At 34.8% G+C, this 21,190-nt stretch overlaps 1 protein-coding gene across 2 annotated transcripts in view; it reads right to left on the reverse strand.

Moving 5' to 3' along the window:
• The window catches only part of Hmgcr (HMG coenzyme A reductase), a 98,778-nt gene that overhangs the window by 20,802 nt on the left and 56,786 nt on the right, over positions 1-21,190 (reverse strand). For both annotated transcript variants that reach the window (XM_089650732.1, XM_089650733.1), the window contains exon 3: positions 1,846-1,933. In XM_089650732.1, coding sequence (XP_089506858.1) covers positions 1,846-1,933 — 88 coding nt within the window. The remainder of the gene's footprint in view (positions 1-1,845; positions 1,934-21,190) is intronic.

The raw sequence follows: 21,190 nt of genomic DNA on the forward strand, positions 1-21,190 counted from the left end.
AATCACCAACCACACCGGGTCGCGCATCGATATAATATGAATAATTACACACTGGTGTCATATATTTTATATTATCACATATTATACCATACATCATGTGGTAATTTAAGTAACACAGGAAGTGAATGGAGTAACTGCATGACAAGTACTCGAGGAAATGGCCAAAAGAGAAGCCTTGAGTAACCCCCTCCAGAGAAAGTTTAACTAGAGATCTGAGATCCAATAGAGTGGTTATAAGTCATCTTTAAATATCTAATTGGCTTAGAGCTTGGATAATGAGATGATTCATGGGGCGATCTTAATAAACATGCCTCATTTAAATTCACATCACACATCGTACAAAGTATTATGATGACATCACAATAGCTATCACATAAAAATTATCAATTGAGAACAGGTCTATAAAATTAGATAGGCTCTGCTCTCTGCTAGGGTCCTGGTAGAATAAATTAAAATAAGCAATCTCAAAGTTTAAACAGGTGTCAAGTAGAAGCAGGTAGGTAGAAATACACAAAATGATGATTTTGACTTAATATACGATATGATGAATCCTATTTTACAAAAGTTTTACGCGACGAATTAAATTCGCGTTTTTTCCTTGTCGATAGAGGGATGGGCTGTTGAGCGAAGTTCATTAATGATTTTTTTATGACGACAGGCACTTAATTTTAAAAACTAGTTTTTTACAGGATGCGAATACCGCTTATGTACATGTTGGGGTATTTTCCCAAGAGAAAAACAGTTAACACAAGTTAATATTAGCATACAATAATGATTTTTGTTCTATAAAAATACCCAAATGAGAAAACAAGGATAAAAACTAAAATATTATTTTAAAAAATAACTGCTAAAAATATCTTGTCGGGAGTAATAAATCAGTGTCAGAATTAGTATTTATGTAAATAGGTTTACGATAAAACGGTACTCGGAGAAAAATAAGTATTGCTGATTTATTAAGAATATCTTTAAATTATTTGGTAATCCGGTTAAAATGGGATTGCAGACCTTTTTCTGATAAACTTTTAGTGAATTCCTAATATATCTCTGAAATCGGACGATATTATAGAGCAGTTAATATACGAAATAAATATCGGACCTAATCTGGCTGCAAGCAACAAGTTGTAAAATACATGTATTACAGTAAAAAAAACTTTGGTTTTACGGGTTGATTTTTTGAATGATTATATCACCCCAGAGTGCGCTTTACCGCAAAGGTCAGTCTGTATATAGCTTTTTTACCGATTATAATCGGGTGATATATCACCCCAGAGTACGCTTTACCACATAGGTGAGTCTGTATATAGCTTTTTTACCTATTATAATCGGGTGATATATCACCCCAGAGTACGATTTACCACATAGGTCAGTCTGTATATAGCTTTTTTACCGATTATAATCGGGTGATATATCACCCCAGAGTACGCTTTACCACATAGGTCAGTCTGTATACAGCTTTTTTACCGATTATAATCGGGTGATATATCACCCCAGAGTACGCTTTACCGCATAGGTCAGTCTGTATATAGCTTTTATACCGATTATAATCGGGTGATATATCACCCCAGAGTACGCTTTACCACATAGGTCAGTCTGTATATAGCTTTTTCGAAATAAGTCTTTTTGAAGTACCTACACAAGTTTTATGTTTACACGGAGATTATTGCTAGTTAAAAACGGGATTGCGGGCCCTTAAAGAATGAATTGATTGGTTTAGACTTATTTATGAACATCACTCCACGACTTCAGACATTTAATTATGCAACGCTCAAATATAGATCGCCAATATCCGAGTAATGTACGAGGCGGCGATGGTAAGGAGGAGTAATTAATTAGAATGGTACTCACTTCAGGTCAGAGATGTCACCCCGGAGGAAGTTGATGACGGAAGAGGTAAACACCACGCTGGAGAAGACGGCGAACAGACCGGCGATTGCTGAAAAAAAAACATATGGTCACACTACACATAAAACTAATTATGTATGCAAGAAATGATTCATACACTACACGGAAAAATAACAAAAGGTGGTGTGTACCTAGGTGTCTATATTATATTTCAGTATTAATTCGAATCTGGAGTCATCGTCTATTTTTAACAAGTACTTATTAATTGTTGTAAGGAAGATTTTTGAGAATAAATATTGTACGGAATCATCTTGAAAAGATCAATGCCTCCGTGGTCGAAGGGTGCGGCTCTCATCTGGCAATCCCGTGGTCACGGGTTCATATCCCGGGATGCGCAAAATTAATTTAATTTGATTTTTTATTATTCAATAACAATAATACAGCAAAGCTGCCACACGAGGAATTGAACATACTACGCCTGGGTGGGACCTAAACGCGATGTCAACTCAGCCACCGACCGGTCTAATAATATATTTTACTATTCATACAATATTACATATTTTATGAATAGTAAAAGAAGAATCACAGCAATCGGAGTAAAAGTTACGGATTAATGATTTAGACTGTGGAATCAATAAAGAATAACAGAAGTCGGAGTAAAAGTTACGGATTAATGTTTTAGACTGTGTAATTAATACAAAAATATTTTACAAACACATTGTTTTTTTAAAATTATTATCCGACTTTTTTATGTTTTTAGTGTAAGGTTTCTCATATTCCTCAATTGCAGACTTCTTTTTGAGTTTATTAAAAATCAGTGGTAAACACCTGTTCCAGCGATCGGCCTCCTCGTTAGACCTTTGTTTTCCGTAAAACTGTGACTGCACCAGTGATTTTTTATATTTACTTTCTCCCCAATTATCCATAATAATAATGAACCGTACAAGTCCTTAAATTGTACGTGGACCGTCCGAACAAAACAATAGTTGTATATTGCTTCTTTGTCTATATATGTTAGATATTTTTTTCGCGTATAAGTATTGCTAGTATTTCCCCATGTTCTCATTCTGTATCCAAGGATAGATTATATACAAGTTTAAGTGCGCTGCGGGGCAATATAAACTTTAATTTATAGAAATTATTCTATAGAGCTCTTAGCTGGTTACATATTTTGGTCACTTACTTATCCCATTTAAATTTACTATCATTTTATATCAATTACTCCCAAGTAAGTATATTAATTTGTATTATTTCACAATGAGGGTATATCTGCGGCACGTTCCAGAGTGGAAGATACTTTCAGTATCGCCCCTGTGGAAGACCACCATTCTAAGGTGAAACGTTGCTTAAAGTTAATTCATTTTTGGAGACCAGATCTGAAAAGCCAGGTACTTCCCCGCCTTCCTCTTCCCATCTAGTTCCCCCCCCCGCTACCTTCAGCCTCACTTAATTAAAATACCCACAATAATAAAACCATTTTTACAGCCCTACCAGTTGCTAACGCCTACGCTTTTGATACAAATACAGAATTTTCAAAATGTAAACTGTTTACCGGAAAAAATCGCAGTGGTGTTTATTGTTATTTATTAGAGAATTTGCGTTATTTGGATGGTTACAGAAAACTTTAATAAACAATAATTCATGATAAAAATGATCAAAAAGCTTTTAACCAAAGGTTCTCGGTTTGTGGTTCTTGAGTCACATATGATTTTAGCGTAACATTTATTTTAAACCTTTTTTAATGTGAAAAATTGAAAAAAATTAAATCGAACTTATCTTTACAATTCTGAATGTAAAGAAACAAAGGGTTAATTCAAACGATCCACTATCGGTTGATACTTTGAAAAATCTCCATGATGAAATACAAGGACAAATAAACTAATTTGAGACACTCCAAAAGTGATTGGCAGAATTTCGACAAACTTTGAAAGCCATACAAGGTAATTATAGATACATTTTTTAGTGTTCCTGTTAAAAATTAAGTGTTTTCTTTAAAATAAAACCTCGATGAAAAAAAATTCAACATGCAAAAATATTTTTACACTTTTTTTATTGTTATCAAGTTTAATTTGTAGAACTCCATTTTAATTTTATTTTTTTTTATAAATTCAATAATATTATTATTAGATTTATAAAAACAGTTTATTTTAAAACAAGTTCTGCTGTGTAATTATTATTACGCGTGACAGCTGTTTCGCCCGCTGAAGGCATTATCAAACTGTGGGTAGCCCACTTACAGACGGTAATTTTATTTCTAGATAGGTATTTTAATTTCAATTACTGATTCCCTAATTGATTTCTGAGTAAAATGTTAGAAATTATTAATGGTTATTACCCCAGTAAAGTTTCCCCAATTAAAAAAAAAAAGAAAAAAAAATGTATATATATTTTTTTTCCAGCTTTATCATACGGAGAAAACTAGCTAACTTTTTTAAAAATCTGGTTGAAATTACTTGTATTTCTGTTGGAAACTGGACTGCAGGTCTTTAACGAATGAATTGACAGATTTCCTAGCAAAGTATCAGTAAAACGCGAATGTGTTATGAGGACGGTGGATCACGTGTTCATGAAAATTATAATATTGCCGCATTTCGTCATTATATAAAAGCGCACCTGCATGAACACGTTTTCCGATATATTCTGAATGGACTAATATTTTGTCAGGAAATGGATTACAATCACGTTCTTAACAGGATTTCAATAAATCAGCCATACTCATTTTTCTCCGTTCATGCTCATAAAATTTAGGTGGGTCGTGAGAGTTTGATGTTTTCAAAAGTGGGTCGCATTTACCTACTACTAAAAATTTATGTTAGGTTAACAGAAGTCGCAAATGTAAAATCAATGTCCAGTGGTTTTACCATAGTGTCCTCTGCGTGCAAAGTCGTAAAATATTTAATGCGTGCTTATATGAGGTGACCTGCTAGGAGAGTGTGTTTTTTCTATCTGCTTGTAAATACTAAAATTATATAAAGCCTAGGTAATAAATTGTACAGTTGTCTGTACAAGGTTGGGGAACTCCTGGCATACATTTTTATGCATGCAGACGGAGGCAGAACATAGCCGGCGTACGCTAATGCATGAGTCACGGTGGATTCCAGAAAATGCAGAAGTGCAATCAATAGGAGCTCGGAACTCATTGGCAAGCGGTTTCCAGAAATAGCATAACGGGACTAATGAATAGACGTGTGCTTATATTGGAAAAGATTTTCACAATAAACCATCTGCGCTTCAGGAAATCAGCAAAAATAATGGTTGCATCCGAAACTGATGAGCATGAAGATGGACTGTAAATAATTTAAAAGACGAAATTAAACGGGTTTGCTGGAATTGGGTATAGTGTTAGTATGTGTAGGAATGAACAATGTATGGAAGGAAAGAAAAATAGTATGACCAATCACTTACTACTGTATCTTTGCGAAGGAGCACACAACACCATCACAATATAGTGAGTTCCACCGCGATACCTCGATGTAATTATGCAACGATATTATGCAATTTTAAGATAGTCAAGTTCCTTTTTAAGTTTCAACGAGATTATGTACACGGAAAACACCAACAGCTTACTTCCAAGCATAAATAAATCACTCACTAGATCGATATCTTAGGGCTTTTTGTATGAAACAAATTTGTCCTAAAAAAACATAGATATGCCAATATATAGACGGTACAATTCTCATTCGGAGCCTACTTATTATACTATACACCAATGAAAAACTCTGAAAGTCTATGGAATAAACTTTCAGAGTTTTTCATTGGTGGATATAGTTAGGCAATCATATATCGTCACAATAATCACGGTTTCAATTTTCGATCGGAGTTATACCCCCTGCTTCCAAGGTAGTCCCAATCCGTATTATGTTTTTAAAATAAATGCATTCGTTCCAAATTTAAAATACTTTTCCAGAAAGGTGATGGCTACGGATAGGTAGGACTGGATAAATGACATCCCGGTAGGAAGTAAGCATATTCTCATTTGAAAACAAACAGTCAGTTTTGGCAAATACGTACTATGGGGCAATTGCGTCAGTTGAAGTTCAGGTTTTATTTCGGCATTAAAAAAAATATTGCAAAAGTACTATGTTTCATACAAATTTGAATTATTTTTAAGATTCAATGGCCAGTTTATTTTTATTCTGGTGTATTCTTTCACCGAAGGTATTTTGAAAGCGTCACAGTACTAAGCCTGGAGGCCTAGACTGGGTCACTTACCTAGATGGAGCCAGTGAGACTATGGCATCACAAATTGGGACATGTTGTAAGGCTGAAGGTAAGGGAGGGGAAGGAGAAGGGGCAGAGGAAAGTGGGAGAGTACCTGGCTATTCAAATCTGGTCACCAAACACGAGAGTATGTTCCACTCTGGCCGTTAATTCTAAATAAATAATAGTGGCAGTCTTTAGGGTTTTTCGAGCGAAACCTTCCTTAAGCTTTCCTTTACTAATACAAATAAGCTGAGGGAGGAAAGAAGGAGTAAAACTTGGACCAGAAGAAAAGGGAAGAAAAATAAAAGCTAGCAAATTATTCCATAGCCGAGCAGCCCATCACAAGAACCGATGGTAAAAACCACCCGTTCTCTAGTGAATAATGACCTGTATAGATGTTGGGCACGCGTTTGGTGTCTCCAAGCTGTGATGCTAGTAGGTACTTCGGATCACCTTATTGGAAAATGGGTTTTCATGATAATTTATTTTCAAAGTATAAATACCGTACCTACGTATTTCTGTGCGCAGTCTTATAGGCCGTCGTCACACAGGTCGGTAAAGAATCGACATAAACCGAGTGCTGCAAGGATGCGGGAAATGTTGCGCGATGAATGTTGCACGATCTTGAAATTATACCGAATCCATTAAATTTCATAATTTTAACTTCCTCCAAACACGACTTCTAATTTTTGATCAAATCTTATTATTTAAAATCCTAAATAATGGTCTGGACTCACCAGTACTTACCAATTTAATAAATCTTCATATTCCGTCTAGATCAACCCGACAATCTGATTTATTTTATCTACCCTCTTGCAGAACAAACATTCGAAAAAATTCCCCAATTCCTCGTATATATGCACAATACAATACAAAATTTTACAGCATTGACATTTTTGGTAATAACCTAAAGAAATATCGATATGAAGTAATGCGTACGATCGATTATTAATATGAGAGTATGGAATGTATCGGCAGCATCTCCTATCCTCTTCCTATTTTCCTCTTCTTCTCCCCTTCCTTTAACACCAAATTAATTTTAAGATACTAAAACTTCATTTCTAATGCACTTTAACATAAGAAACTTCTGTGGCTTGACTTCAGTTAACTTGTATATTTATATCTATCATTGTATATTATATAAAAGCTGTTTGTTTCTTACAAAATAAATAAATAAATAAATATTTACACAGGGCAGATATAAAGTAATAATTGTGTAGCATTCCGCCTTTGTCTTTCCTTATCCTTACCACGCTGAATGTCATTATCTTATCATCGTCAAATTGACTCACGAATAAGGGTATCATTGTAACAGGTGTAATTAATGTATTAATATAAATTGTAATTCGACAAAAGATTGTAAAGACGGCCGAATGTCGCGTAAACATGTAAACAATAACAAATGACGGTGAATCAAGTCAGTCACCAAGTGACGACGAGATTGTGGAATTTTTTTGTGATATTATTAATGTGCCTAAATAATAAAATCTTTAAAATATAGTAAAATACTAAACTAAATATTTGTAAAATTGTGATATCGGCGGTGGAAGTACATCGCATCGTTCCCGCTCGCTCCCCGACCCGTTTGCACTGTTCGCAGGCCCCCATACAAATATACGGATCGGTGGGCTCTCGGTATACCGCGCTCGGTTTTTTGTCGATTCTTTACCGACCTGTGGGATGAATGCCTTACAGATGAAAAAGAGAATAATTAAATACGCTTAGAAACCAAGACAAAGCAAGAATAGTAATTTATGATAAAGTAGCGTTGACGAAGTTAATTAAAATGTAAGCGACGTTTTAGCAAAACGATTATTTGTCTTTTATGTGTATTTGCTATTTGTATTTACTGTATAAACCTACGCTGGTTTCATGTGCCGCATTGATGATTCGAGGACACGTTAATGTATTGTGCACATACGCATGTGGGTACGGACGTGAGACGTGCAAATATAACTAAACTATATAAATAAAGCATAACGCTAAACCCCGACAATGAACCGACTAATTCAATACCGTTGTCATAAGCAAAAAGGCAGCTGTAAAATTTCAATGGTCACATACTGATTTCTGATAGTTTTTATCAAAATATCATTAGGTTATGACGAAATAGGGAAGAAGTGATCATTTTTGTAATGTTGGAACAGGAAAGCAATATTCGTGTAACCCGTGAAAAATCACGGGATATTTTAATTCCAATTGAAAAAAAAAAATCGTACAAAAATATTACATCGTAGGTACGTAGGTTCTTCATTGCTTGTCTCAATTTTTCGCACAATCAGTTCTAACAAAATTTTGAAAAAGACACTTAAATTAAAAAGCAAATCCGAGTTCAATAGTTCATCGAACCAGAGCTACAGACAGACACACAACCGAATTTAGTATTTTTAATGATAAGAAAATACTGTAATTTAATTTTCTAACTGTGGATGAAAGCAGATAGCACCGGGAAGACATGGCACGAACAAGTGAATCTAATAGTTGAATAGAAACATGTCGACAGACGGAATATTAGAAGAGTAAGGATGTGAATGAAGGAAGCGTAACGGAGCGTTTACCAAATGTTTTATTTCTTACAAGTAACTATATCTATCTATAAGGCGCGGTCCGTCCATACATGCTGTGGATGCTCCGCATCCCTTGCATTTTAGAGTAAAAATATTTGGACTTCTAGCCGTAAACAGCAGTCAGTACCTACTGAAATTTAATATATTTCTTAATGTGATTTTTTTACAAAAACCTCGCTATAAATATCATAAAAATATTATTATTATAAGACATCGTGCATATTATCGTCCTGTTTCTGTGTATGCACAACGAACGACACGATAAACAGAGCGCTGGCGAGTCTAATCATACATACATGATTTTAAGCTCCACTCGTAAAATAATTCCTCCTCATGTACCCTTAAAAATTGAATATAACAACCTGCAAATCCTGATACAGGAGAAATATCTTGGACTGTGCATTGATAAACACCTAACTTTTAAACAGCATATTCAAGATATTAAAGATAAAATCACCCCCTTAATTAGCGTATTCAGTCAGATATCATATTTGTTACCAAATAAAATTAAAAAAGGTCTATATTATAGCCTCGTACACTCACATTTAAACTACTTGGTTGAAATCTGGGGAAATACATGTGAAACATATATAAATGAACTACAGGTAACACAAAACAAAGTAATCAAAAAGCTATTTCATTTCAAACCTAGAACATCAACAAAAAAATTATATATGGAAACAAAACTATTAAAATTAAGAAAATTATATGAATATAATACATGTCTCCTTATTTACAAAATAAATAATAAACTCATACATACAAATACAGAACTCATTAAAACGTCCCAAGTACACACACACTTTACACGGCAACACGATAAAATACATTTAAACACCATACATACTAATTATGGCAAGAAATCCATTAGTTACGAGGGGAGCAACATATTATATAATTGCCTCCCAGACGAAATTAAAAATGAAAAAAGTATAGGTACATTTAAAAAAAAAATATTCAGTTTTATGCTCAATCAACAAAACAATGAAAGAGAATAATATCGGTGTGTAATATATTTATGTGTAATATATATGTTATTTCTAGTTAAATAAGTGAAAAATGTAATTTTCTTTTATCTAGAATAAAATATTAAAAGAAAAAAAAACATTCTCAAATACTGTGAAACGCGTAAAACACACTGGTGTGGAAGCGATCTGTGAACCGTATCCAAGAATGCTAGAACGTACGTTCTTTCCACGCATGCGTACTGAGACCCACAAGCCAATATCTTCGTCAACTTTATACGATATTAATGACAGCATCCAACGTACAAAAACGATGCACATAATCGTATACTCTATTACTAATCCATTGGATTGTATGCGCGCGTTGCTTTGACAGTTTGCTTTGAGCTTGAATACTGAAGTCGAATTCTTATTGAATATTATTAACTTTGATTGCGATTTACTTTGTAATCATAATTTAAATAAATAAAAATGAATACCCAAAATAAGATGGATACTTATTCCAACGTGTTCTAAATGAAATTAGTTTATTGTGTGGTTGTATAATTGAATCATTAATGCGAAAAAGTTTTGTGTCTCGGCCATTTGCGGAAAAAAAACTTATACTGGAAATATTGAGTTACGGAGCTTAATGGATTTATGGAGATAATTTTAGACGGTACCTAATTGTATCTTGTTCGTGGGCTAGCGTCTAGATGTAAATATTTGATATCAAGTACGTAGTAAGTACGAGTATAAACATTTGATGTCCAGCATCCCTTCTACAAAAAGTCACCGACCGCCACTGCTATCTATCTATTTTATGAACCTCAAATGTAGCAAAGTAGCCATTGTAATTTCCTAATCATTGTTTCCAAGAGTTTGTTAACGACATCATTGAGCTTTTCCAGGAGCTGGTCAGCTGGTATATGTGGTTGGTAATCCCCAACTCCTCCATTGGACACAGAAGTACTGGATGCGTTCATTGGGTGATTGGATTAAGTGGGTACCATATTATTATGTAGACCAGCTCGAAAATACCCAGAACCTGAAATCTACATATTAAAAGTCCAGTGTGGATATCACACGGAGAAAAATGAGTATTGCTAATTTATAAAGAATCTCTTCAAATTATTAGTAATCCGCAACGGGATTGCAGACCCTTAACGAATGGTTTCCTCGTAAACTTTTAGTAAAATTATAATATATTATCACGACGTAGGAACACGTGTTCACAAAAATCCTAACATTTTCGCATTTCGTCATTATATACTATCAGCGCCCTTGAGGTGATTTTTCACAAAAACGGCGCTCTACAAATTATCCAATTATTATTATTATCAAGACAAACGCAGGTATATGAACACGTGTATATTATTACGAATTTAATAAAAGTTTATCAGGAAACGGTCTGCAATCCCGGTTTTGACCGGATAATCTATATCTATAGTATGCACTGTGGCATACATTATTAAATTATTGCTTTTCACCTTTATCAAAAAAAAAATCAGTTGTCCGTGCATGAAATGTCCAATGAAACCATATTGGCTTAGAAATTAAGTGTCATTTTCAAAATTGGATCAGATTGTTCAGACAAACGATAAAGTAGGTTGATGTTTAACTAGTTAAATATTTATTTTTTAATTATTTTATATTTTAAATGTGTATGCATATTTTTTAATTAAATTTTATGTAAGTTTACAACGGTGTTAGTCTCTAATTTGTCAACAATAAAATATAATTATATTACCAAGAAAATAGATAATATGATTTCGTTTTATAATAATTAATAGATAATAGGAAAATATTTCATAAACACTTTTCAGCTTCACAAATTGTACAATTATAATAACGCGTTATTATTCCCCGGTCTGTGTTAGCACGACCATAAAATCCATTTGCTTACAAGGAAAACTTCAGTCGAACGAAGTATCTCGTAAAGAATAATGTAATTGATTGATGACTTATTTCGATGATTGTTTCATTGGCATTGATGTAAAGGTAGGAATAACCATACAATGTGTACCTGCTGTTTGCACAAGGAGGACGTCTTCACACTACCCAGCTGCCGGAAAGTCTTTCAAAATGTTGTGGACAGGTGTATTAATCAAGGTAAAGCAGGCAGAGATTATCTCAAAAGAGGAATATTATAAAGGCCGTAGATAATGACTTTTATATAAAAGATTGTTAACAACAATAATAACAATGAATCTTTGTGCTTAATGAATTAATCAAAGTTCGATAAGAGGTCCAATTGAGAACAATCAAATGTCTACTGAAAATCATTAAAAATGACAAGGTTCAACCCTTCTCAATTATGTTACAGTTGAATTGTCATTCGTGAAGCAACCAATGAAGAAAAGCAAAAGAAATGTTTATTATTATTTGAATAAGGAGTCATTCGCCTCCATTTGTCGGATTAAAGAACTCAAGGCCAGTATACCCATATACCGAGGCTGGAGGCACTCGAGGCTTGTCAATGTAATGTGGACACTTGACATTCAGTAAGATATCGTGTAATACAAGCTCATCCCGGATGTTATAAACTATTACCGTCCATGGAGATACTTTCCACACAATAGTATTTGGTAGCAATCAATTATGTAACACACATAGGTAATTATTAACAGTATTTTTAATACATTTTTTGACCGATCAGTGTCTGAGTTGGTATCGCTTCTGGTTTCCACCAGATTCAATTCCTCGGCTGGCTAAGTCCTCCATCATTTTTCGCTTACAGTGATGGCAGTAGGATATTCTCAAATATTTTCAAACAGGGAATGTTTGTCTTTCTTTAAAATTAAATAAAGTAAGTTGACTGATTGATTTTTGTAGGATTACGTTCTTGAGCCAACGTATCGGACAGTCTTGTAATACCATCATCTGGGCGAATGTAATCATGCAGCTGTTTAATACAAACAGATCAATCATTTTCTTATTAAATGTAATTGTGAAATATTTTACATACAGAACACATCTTCTGTTTTCGTTGATAGTTAATTCTAATACACAAAATGAATGACTACGAAATGTTTTAGAGCAGATTACATGAATAACATTCTTGAAGGCTCTTATCTGGGTCTTCCCGCTACTATGTAAATTACTCTTTGAGCTATCGAGTTCACTTTCTCCGACATGCCCCACATTGCTACTGTCATCAGTACACACAAATATCCACTATCCACTGCACTAAGCCCAGTATATATACCTACATAGGTACACCGCTGATGGATCAATTGTAACCTCTCCCTTTATCTCACAAAAAACTTACGTAATAGAAAGAGAGATTAAAACGGATCAAAAATTTGATAAGGACAAACATGCTGCAGGCTAACAAATTATTATAAGCAATAATTAGTCGCCTGAAATATCCATACAAATTGAAAATATCTCTCGAGTAAAAATAAATGCCGCCAACGGGAATTGAACCCGAACCTTCTGATGTCCGGTCAGGTGACCAGAGCAGATATTTTCAATTTTTATGGATATTTCATGCGACTAATTATTGCTTATAATAATTTATTATCATTTGTGCTATGCGTAAACATTAGTTTATAATAATAATAATTGGATGACTTGTATAGCGCCGTTTTTGTGCAAAATCACCTCAAGGGCGCTGTACGAATTTATAATACATATCTACAGCGATCCATGTTATTACTAACTATTTATGGAGATAATAAACAGTACAATACTTACCTGGTAGGTAACTTGAGATTAACACTTAATTAAAATTATCTAATTGTTTATTAGCGACACTTAGATACAGGATTTAGGACATAATTAGAAAATTTGATATAACTGGACTTTCTCTTAGGGATGGTATGATAGCTTAAAAAGGTAAGTTTTTAGTTTAGACCTGAATTTTGTTGGAATTGTTATGGATCTAAGTTCCGGAGGGAGTTTATTCCAAGCCTTTCGGCCCAGATACTCCGAAAGGGCGATCACCAAACTTAGTATTTGGCTTACTCTTAGGTTCTATCAGTCTGCCTACAGCTGATGATGTTGCTGATCTAAGAGTTGACCGCCTCAGACCATCATTAAAAAAAAAAAATATACTAATACTAATATCAATAAATAATACTAATACTGCAGGCGGCTTTTTGATGGGCTTCGCCCAATTTAGTAAGTTCGCTGATAGTAGAGATTTGCCCCTTTGTATGTACAACAGCAATTATTAGAATGTATGCAAAAATTTATTTGCCACATAGGCAATTGTTCTTTTTTCTATTCAAATAAAAACATTTGTGAATGCCTACGTATTTTGTGTAACTTTGAAATTCACTGGACGAATGAAAACTAATTTCTACTTAGCCCGTTATCCTCCGGGTCGGTAAGCTATCGACATAAAACTTTATTTTTCAGAAAAAATCTTTAGGTAGGATTTAAAAAAAAAAATTTTTGAAATTTCCGTCTTTGAATATTTATTAATTTCCGGATTTTTTTTCTGGAAAATGTGAAAAATTAAGCTCGGAAAATGGGTCGGGAAATTTAAATAAAACCGTTTATTTTATAATAAAAACACATAAATTTGTTTTTGACCACGAAAGTTTTATTTTCACTCTACCGGTTTCGGAAGATCCCTTCCTTCGTCAGGAGAATATTTATCCGTTTATCTTTTTTATGTTTAGATATTTTTCATTTTTCAAGCAAATTTTTTTTCTGTTTTTTTTTCAGGAAAATGTAACAATAAGTTCGGAAAATTGGTCAGGATTTTTTTTACAAAACCTTCATCTTTTAGATATGAAAAATTTTGAAATTATCAATGATGGCAAATTTTTTCAATATGTAAAGGTTCTTCTGGGAAAATTAAAAAAAATATCGTAATATGTTTGGTCGGAAATTTGGTCAAGAAATGGGTTCTGAATTTTTTATAAAAACATATCTTTTTGATATTATGTGAAGTTTGGAAATTATCAATGTTGAAAAGTAAAAACTTTTTGGACGGGTTGTTTCGGAGAATTTGAATAATTCATCAAACTTCAACGTTTATTTTCGGATTCTGTGAAAGTCCTTTTCATGTTCTGTTATTATTTAATTATAGGCTAGTTGCTTGACAGAACTGAAATAAAAACGGAACTTGAAAAAATCCTTCACAGAACTTGAAAATGAACGTTGAAATTTGATGAATTATTCAAATTCTCCGAAACAACCCATCCTTAGTGTTCCTTTTCAGAGTAACAGGGGGCGCCACGTCCGTCTACAACAAAAAATGTTCAGGCTTTGAGAAACATACTATCATATTTACAAATCTCCCGATAAGAAAATATCATTTTTAACATATTTTTAATAAATATACTTGTCAAGACCTTGGATGTTCTTTTAATGAATGTTTCAAATTACGGAAGCTACAACAAGGACCTCATCTTAAAACGAAAATGAACAGATAGAAGGTCACCGTCTGTTGCCGGAAGGACTATCTATCAACCTGAAGATTTCGTAGGCATTGCGAAATGACACTGCGCGTCACATACGGATGTAAATAGTGCAGATAGTTAACTTCCAGATAGAGGGGCGGATAGTAAACTTTCACATAGATATGTAGATATAAAGATAACTAGTTTAGAGTTAGGGTTAGAAGTACACTTTTTTAATTATCCGCCTGGAATGGCAGCGAGCCAGCTGTGAGATTGGTGGATACGGTTGTTTTAAATAAAGCACTTTAGGTGGCAAATTACTCTGTTTGAAACAATGGTGTTTACATTACAGTTATTAGCTTATATCACAGAGAGGGACAATCGAACGGATAGCTATCGGTCAATTATAATAGCAGCCCTTCGCAGTCGACGTAGACCGGAAGATGAAGATATTATGCACTATATTATATGTTGCGGAAATAAAATTGCTCCACACAAAAGAAAAGAAATGAGAAAACATAGAAAGTACATATATAGTGAGTACCTACTTGTGAGGTTTGAAAAATCTCACGCTCATGTACTTAACTTGTATGTTATGCTACGTATACATACGCGAGCCGAACTGAGCGGCGCCCGGAGCAGGCTTCTCTGCTGCTTATTGCATGCGGTTGGGTGTGATTTAACAACTCAGTCGAGTGTGCGTTCATACAACACTTTATACAATAACTGTGCGTTAGTTTTTAAAAACTAGCGATTCTCAAGCAATAGATGCACCGAGGAAGCGCTAACCCAACTGAAATATTAGCATAAAGCTATAGAGACCATAAAGAGGAGTTTGTATTGGAATGTGTAACTACGCACATGGCGAATAAGGTGCAGCCAAATAGTAAAAACGGAAAATGGGGTTTTCAACATAATATTAATCCTCCAAATACCAGTTCACGATTACTCGCTGTTTATAGGTATGGGTTTTTACAATTTGGGAGGCTGGTTTGGGTACCACAGCCCCGGGAATCATTTATTGAATAACCAACATCTCTGCCATAGGTCCACCCCAAGTGGTTCGCTCCGTTTTGTGATTTGGCGGGGTTAACTTTTTAATTAAAAGGTTTTATCGGGTGAGGTGATTAAAAGGTAATTAATTAACTTAATTAAATTAAAATTAAATTAAATTAAAATTAAAATTAAATTAAAATTAAATTAATTTAAAGGTAATTAATTAACTTAATTAAAAGGTTTTATCGGGTGAGGTGTGTTCAGGATGCGCCTGCCCACAAGCTGCGTGGCGGGCCAGATCGGGAGAGGCTGATTTGGTGAGACCCTTTGACCTCTCCAACTGGTCTCTTAGCAGAACTTCAGTTTTATTTATTTATCAATATCTTTCACACAGCATTCTTAAAGATAACATTGGTCCGAGGAAAATAGTTTCCCTCGGGGATTTTCAATCTTCATCACTTTTCATCACCACATGTTCCATTTTGTCAATGTTATTATTCAATATTCTGTTCTGTTAGTCATGGAACCACCAAAACCCATCGTCATTCGAGCACATATAGAAAAATAGGTAGGTATAGGTAATACCATAGAACCTCCACACGATCCGATTTGCAGAACCCAATATGTAAGGTATCTACAAGTCGGATCGTGTGAAGGCAAAACCGCCGACCGATAATAATTATTATTCCCTTTGTCGGAATGTCGAACTTCGGTTGGCAGTTCAACATGTTGGGTTCTGCAAGTCGGATCGTGTGTAGGGCTTACAACTTCTAAATGTGCTCACAATACCTCTGAAGGTATCGTAAACCTTTCTTGACGAAACTTTCATAAATTGTATACGATATGAACTTAATGATTGACATTTTGTATCCACTCGTTATTTAGCAAACAGGTAGCCAGCCTAACGTATTTAAATTTTGCTTAAATTACTATTATAATTTGTAGATTGAGGTAAATGAGTATGAGTTTATTTGTTATTGAGAAATTTTAAATTTTTTCGAATTTAACAATACTAATAATGTTGAAATGTTTTATTTAAATGCCACAGAATGATTACCAATTATCACCGAGAAATGGCGTCGTATTTGGTGACAGGGTAAATCGACGATAATTGGGAGTTATTATTGTGGACGCGTGGCGTCGATTGCAAGATTATATAAACATCTCTGCAGTCACGACCCGGAAGGATGCGTGATTAGCGGAAGACGCGCAATAAATAGTAATTGAACCCCAATACCATGTTATAATAACTAATAATCAATCGTTTGTTATTAATTTTTGTTTATTTACAGAACAAAAGTTCAATAATAACATAGATAAAACACTGAATAGATAATGCACACCTTCAAATATCCTTCAAATCCGCGTACATTTGAATGGAAATCAATGACGACACTGATTTTGATTAAGAATTACCAAAATTGGGTTCCTGCTCTGTCTCTGTTACTCTGCCTGAATCTATTCGCCATTCCATTTGAATTTGAATTAGCATCTGCTGACAAGTCGAATTTGAATTAGTATCTGCTGACAAGTCGAATTTGAATTAGTATCTGCTGACAAGTCGAATTTGAATTAGTATCTGCTGACAAGTCGAATTTGAATTAGTATCTGCTGACAAGTCGAATTTGAAGTAGTATCTGCTGACAAGTCGAATTTATGAATTCGAGGTTTGAGCTAAGAACGGTCCGACAAACACGCCCCCAACGGGTTTCTTGTATTCTTCTTTATCCCATGAAAAGTAAACACATGACTTTTTGATGTGATACAGCAAAGGTGTTTTAACTATCCAGATACAGTGGTTCTATGTTGTGAGGAAGGAAACAGGAAGAGAAGAAAAAGCTTGGTAAGCACCTGGTTAGATCTGGCAATTAGATAATGGCAAACAACGCTCGATTCTGAATTCAGATTGTGACAAATCTTTATGAATTCGAAATTCTTTTAGCATGCTCCCTCTTTTTGTGGAATGTTCTGAGGATGAAGAGAGTAAAGTTGAAGTTGAAGAAAGAGGAATTTTGGAAAAGGTTCACTGGAAATGGTTAAAGCCATTTCAAACAACGTTTCAATACTGAACGTAGATTGTGATATCTCTGTAATCCAAAATTGTTTTAGCGGGCTATCCTATATTTTAAGAATATTGGGAGGCTGAAGAAAGTAAGGGTGAAAAGATTTATAATAAACATTTCGTTTCTGAATATGGGTCGAAAGAGATTAAAATAAGCAATACACGGTGTCCGGAATCGAGTGGAATAAGCGAGATACTGGCGAATCTACATCACATTTGGGGTTGATTTTGTGGTACAAAGTTCATTTTCAAGTACTTACATCGGTTCCGGCGGGCAATATGCCGATGCGAAAGCAGTGCAGCCCCCCAATCTTGGCGGCAGGTATGCCGATGGGTTAATATGATCAAAATGTAGAACAAATAATGTTTCTGGGTTCTCTGTGATGTAGACTCTTCAGATTCCCGCTCCTACCATTAGTTTCCAGAAACCGTGTATATTAATTTATATAAATCCGATATGTCAATTTTTAAGAAAATGTTTGTTAAAACTAGGACACTTGGGTATGTTACGATATGATGAGAGGAGACACTCAGCATTACGACTCATTACGATAATACGTAGGATTGGGTCGTCTTAAAGTAAATACGTCGATATGAAATAACGCCAGCTGAAATGGACGGACACATTAATGGCCTGAGCGGGAGAGTGGGGTGAAGAAGTGGGCGAAGAACGAGTTTGTGAATGAGCCACTCCGGAGGGTCACTTTCACGCATGTTACGCAGAACGCGGCTACTACTAACTACACTCTACGCAATCCGCGTCTCTTCGCTCTGAGAGTAATATGTTTATAATGACCTAGGACCTAGGTGTTTCGCGGGCCGATTTACGTCACTTTTAGCGGTGACACACTTTTGAGACGAAAGCCGGTGCAGGTTTTTTTCTTCTTCTCGTTCTGTTCCGTTGTGAAATAGTATCCATAAATTACTAATAGGCGAATGTATCAAGGACACTGGTGGTTTGTGGAACGATGACCACGTTATGAAACGCGGCTTTCCACCGGCGGTAATGTTAATGTTGCAGCCGGAGAACACATGGTTAAGAAAACTGCGAGATGTGCACCAAAAACAGGGTCAGCGAGATACTTGTATCTGGCCAGTGGCGTAGCGTCTAATTCCCAGGCACCGGGCTAACCTGTTCATTGATCTTCTTCTTTCTTGGGCGCAAAGGAGGCTACCCAAGCTGTCAGTATTATAGTTAAGCCACTGAATTAATTATTTCTCAATAGCTCACGGACAAATTGCTCGCTCGTGTTCAATTAACAACTTTATAACAGAGCGAGAAAAACTTTAAAATTCATATTTTATGGATACTAATATCGATTTAGCGTAACTAAATGATTACGGTGAGAAAATAAAACGTTAAAACAATAGATTTTCATGTTTCAACGTCAATAACCCAAACATGATCTTCGGTACCTACCACGGATTGGGCCAAGGTCTGAAACAATCCACTAATGGTGGACAACAATGGAAGGGAAATCACAACCGGACTGAACGATGATAATTGCACGTAAATGCATCGTTTGTAGCAGGCATCACTTGTTTCAAGCAAAGTTTCTACCTTTTAAGTTGAAAATTGTGTCCTACACATGTGACTGTCGAATGAATTGCAAAATAATAACACAAAAACTGAAGAGAAATTCACAAAGATTTTTTATCTTATAGCCGCCGAGCCTTAGACGCGTTATTTGTCATTTTAATTGTCACCGTCTGTGAATAGGCCCAGCCAAACTCTAACATCTAAGATGGCCGCCAAACTTAATTTCTCACATGATGTTTATTCATTTACATAAGTTCTTAACATTAATATCATGGCAGCCATATTAGAAATATCAGGTAAAGTATTTTATCTACATTGGTAAAAAAATAAATTAAACGACGCGACGCCCAAAATTGCGAACGTTTTTGATTAATTCTATAATAAAAAAATTCTATCACAATAAGAAACAAAATTTTAAAAAGCATTACAATTATTTGAGCGATATTATATTGTGAAAAAATTTAATTAGTTTATGGTTTAAATAGAAAAAAAATAAGGGAGGAACAAGGTATGAACCTTGTGTAATCGTGTGAAATTCCCTCTAGAGGCGCTTTCAGTAGGTTGGCCTTTGTGAAGGGGTAACGATTTAATGCAATACAATACTAAGCTGTTTCAATATAATTATGTACATAGAATAAAAGTTCGTAACAAATTACTATTAGACCCACGGTACAAAATACAGATGAACATGAAGGTCTTAGGGTGGTATTACTATAAAAATCTTAGTAATAGTACCTTGCCATTCGGTTAAATAATTTGACTCAGTTTATGTACCGAATCGACGTCTTTCAGAACATTGGTGAACGTAGGTATGAACACATAAAATATTAAATTTAAAACTACAGTGCTAAATTACAGTGAAAATAAAACGCAAGTACGCGGTTTATTTTTAAAAAATTAACAGATAAAATGAAGTGTTCTATTTTCAACGTGCATTAATTATTCATACGATACATAAACCAGTTTACGCGTTGAGTAGGTCGAGAGAATAAATCACAACTGAACAACAAAACTAAATGAAATACTCGTAATATATTGTGCACACGGCAGTAAGGCAGTAAATGTAATTATTGTTGGTAGTATAGCAGACTTCCCACAATGGCCGACAAGTGAAAATGGACAGGGAAAGTAACGCGGTGGCACGTGACCGATACATTTTCGATTTCAAATCTACATTCCTTCATAGCGAAGCTAAGGTTTTAACCGTCATCGTCATCGCGGAGATTCAAGCGAACATAAAATAAAAGTCTTCGTTTGCAGAAGAGACTGATCTAAATATTGACTATATGGGTACTTAAGAAGTGTCAATGCTCTAGTAAAATATCGCAAAAATTAAGGTGCTCCAAAATATTAATTCACACGAAGAAAGTGACCGTAGAATACGCTGGTTTTGAAAGGTTTCCGGAAACCTGTTGTTAAATGTCTTCATCGATTTATATAGAGGAGAGTGTCTATGACGGACAGCCGCCGTTTTTATATAGATGATATTTTCTACACCTGACCTTAAAAAAAGAGGAAGGTCACTGTCTACATGTTTTTTTCATTAACTACACAGAGGCCCCGAGGGAAAAGAACCCTCAGGGCCTGTCATCTTTGGGGATGCGGTGTGGGAGGTTTTTTTTTTTAGGGAAAGGAAGGAGAAAAAGTTCTGTAAAGGAAAAAGGTATGAGGGGTGGTTA

The sequence above is a fragment of the Hesperophylax consimilis genome, chromosome 3, assembly GCF_061612785.1.
Source record: "Hesperophylax consimilis isolate HC1 chromosome 3, BYU_Hcon_1.0, whole genome shotgun sequence".
NCBI lineage: Eukaryota > Metazoa > Arthropoda > Insecta > Trichoptera > Limnephilidae > Hesperophylax > Hesperophylax consimilis.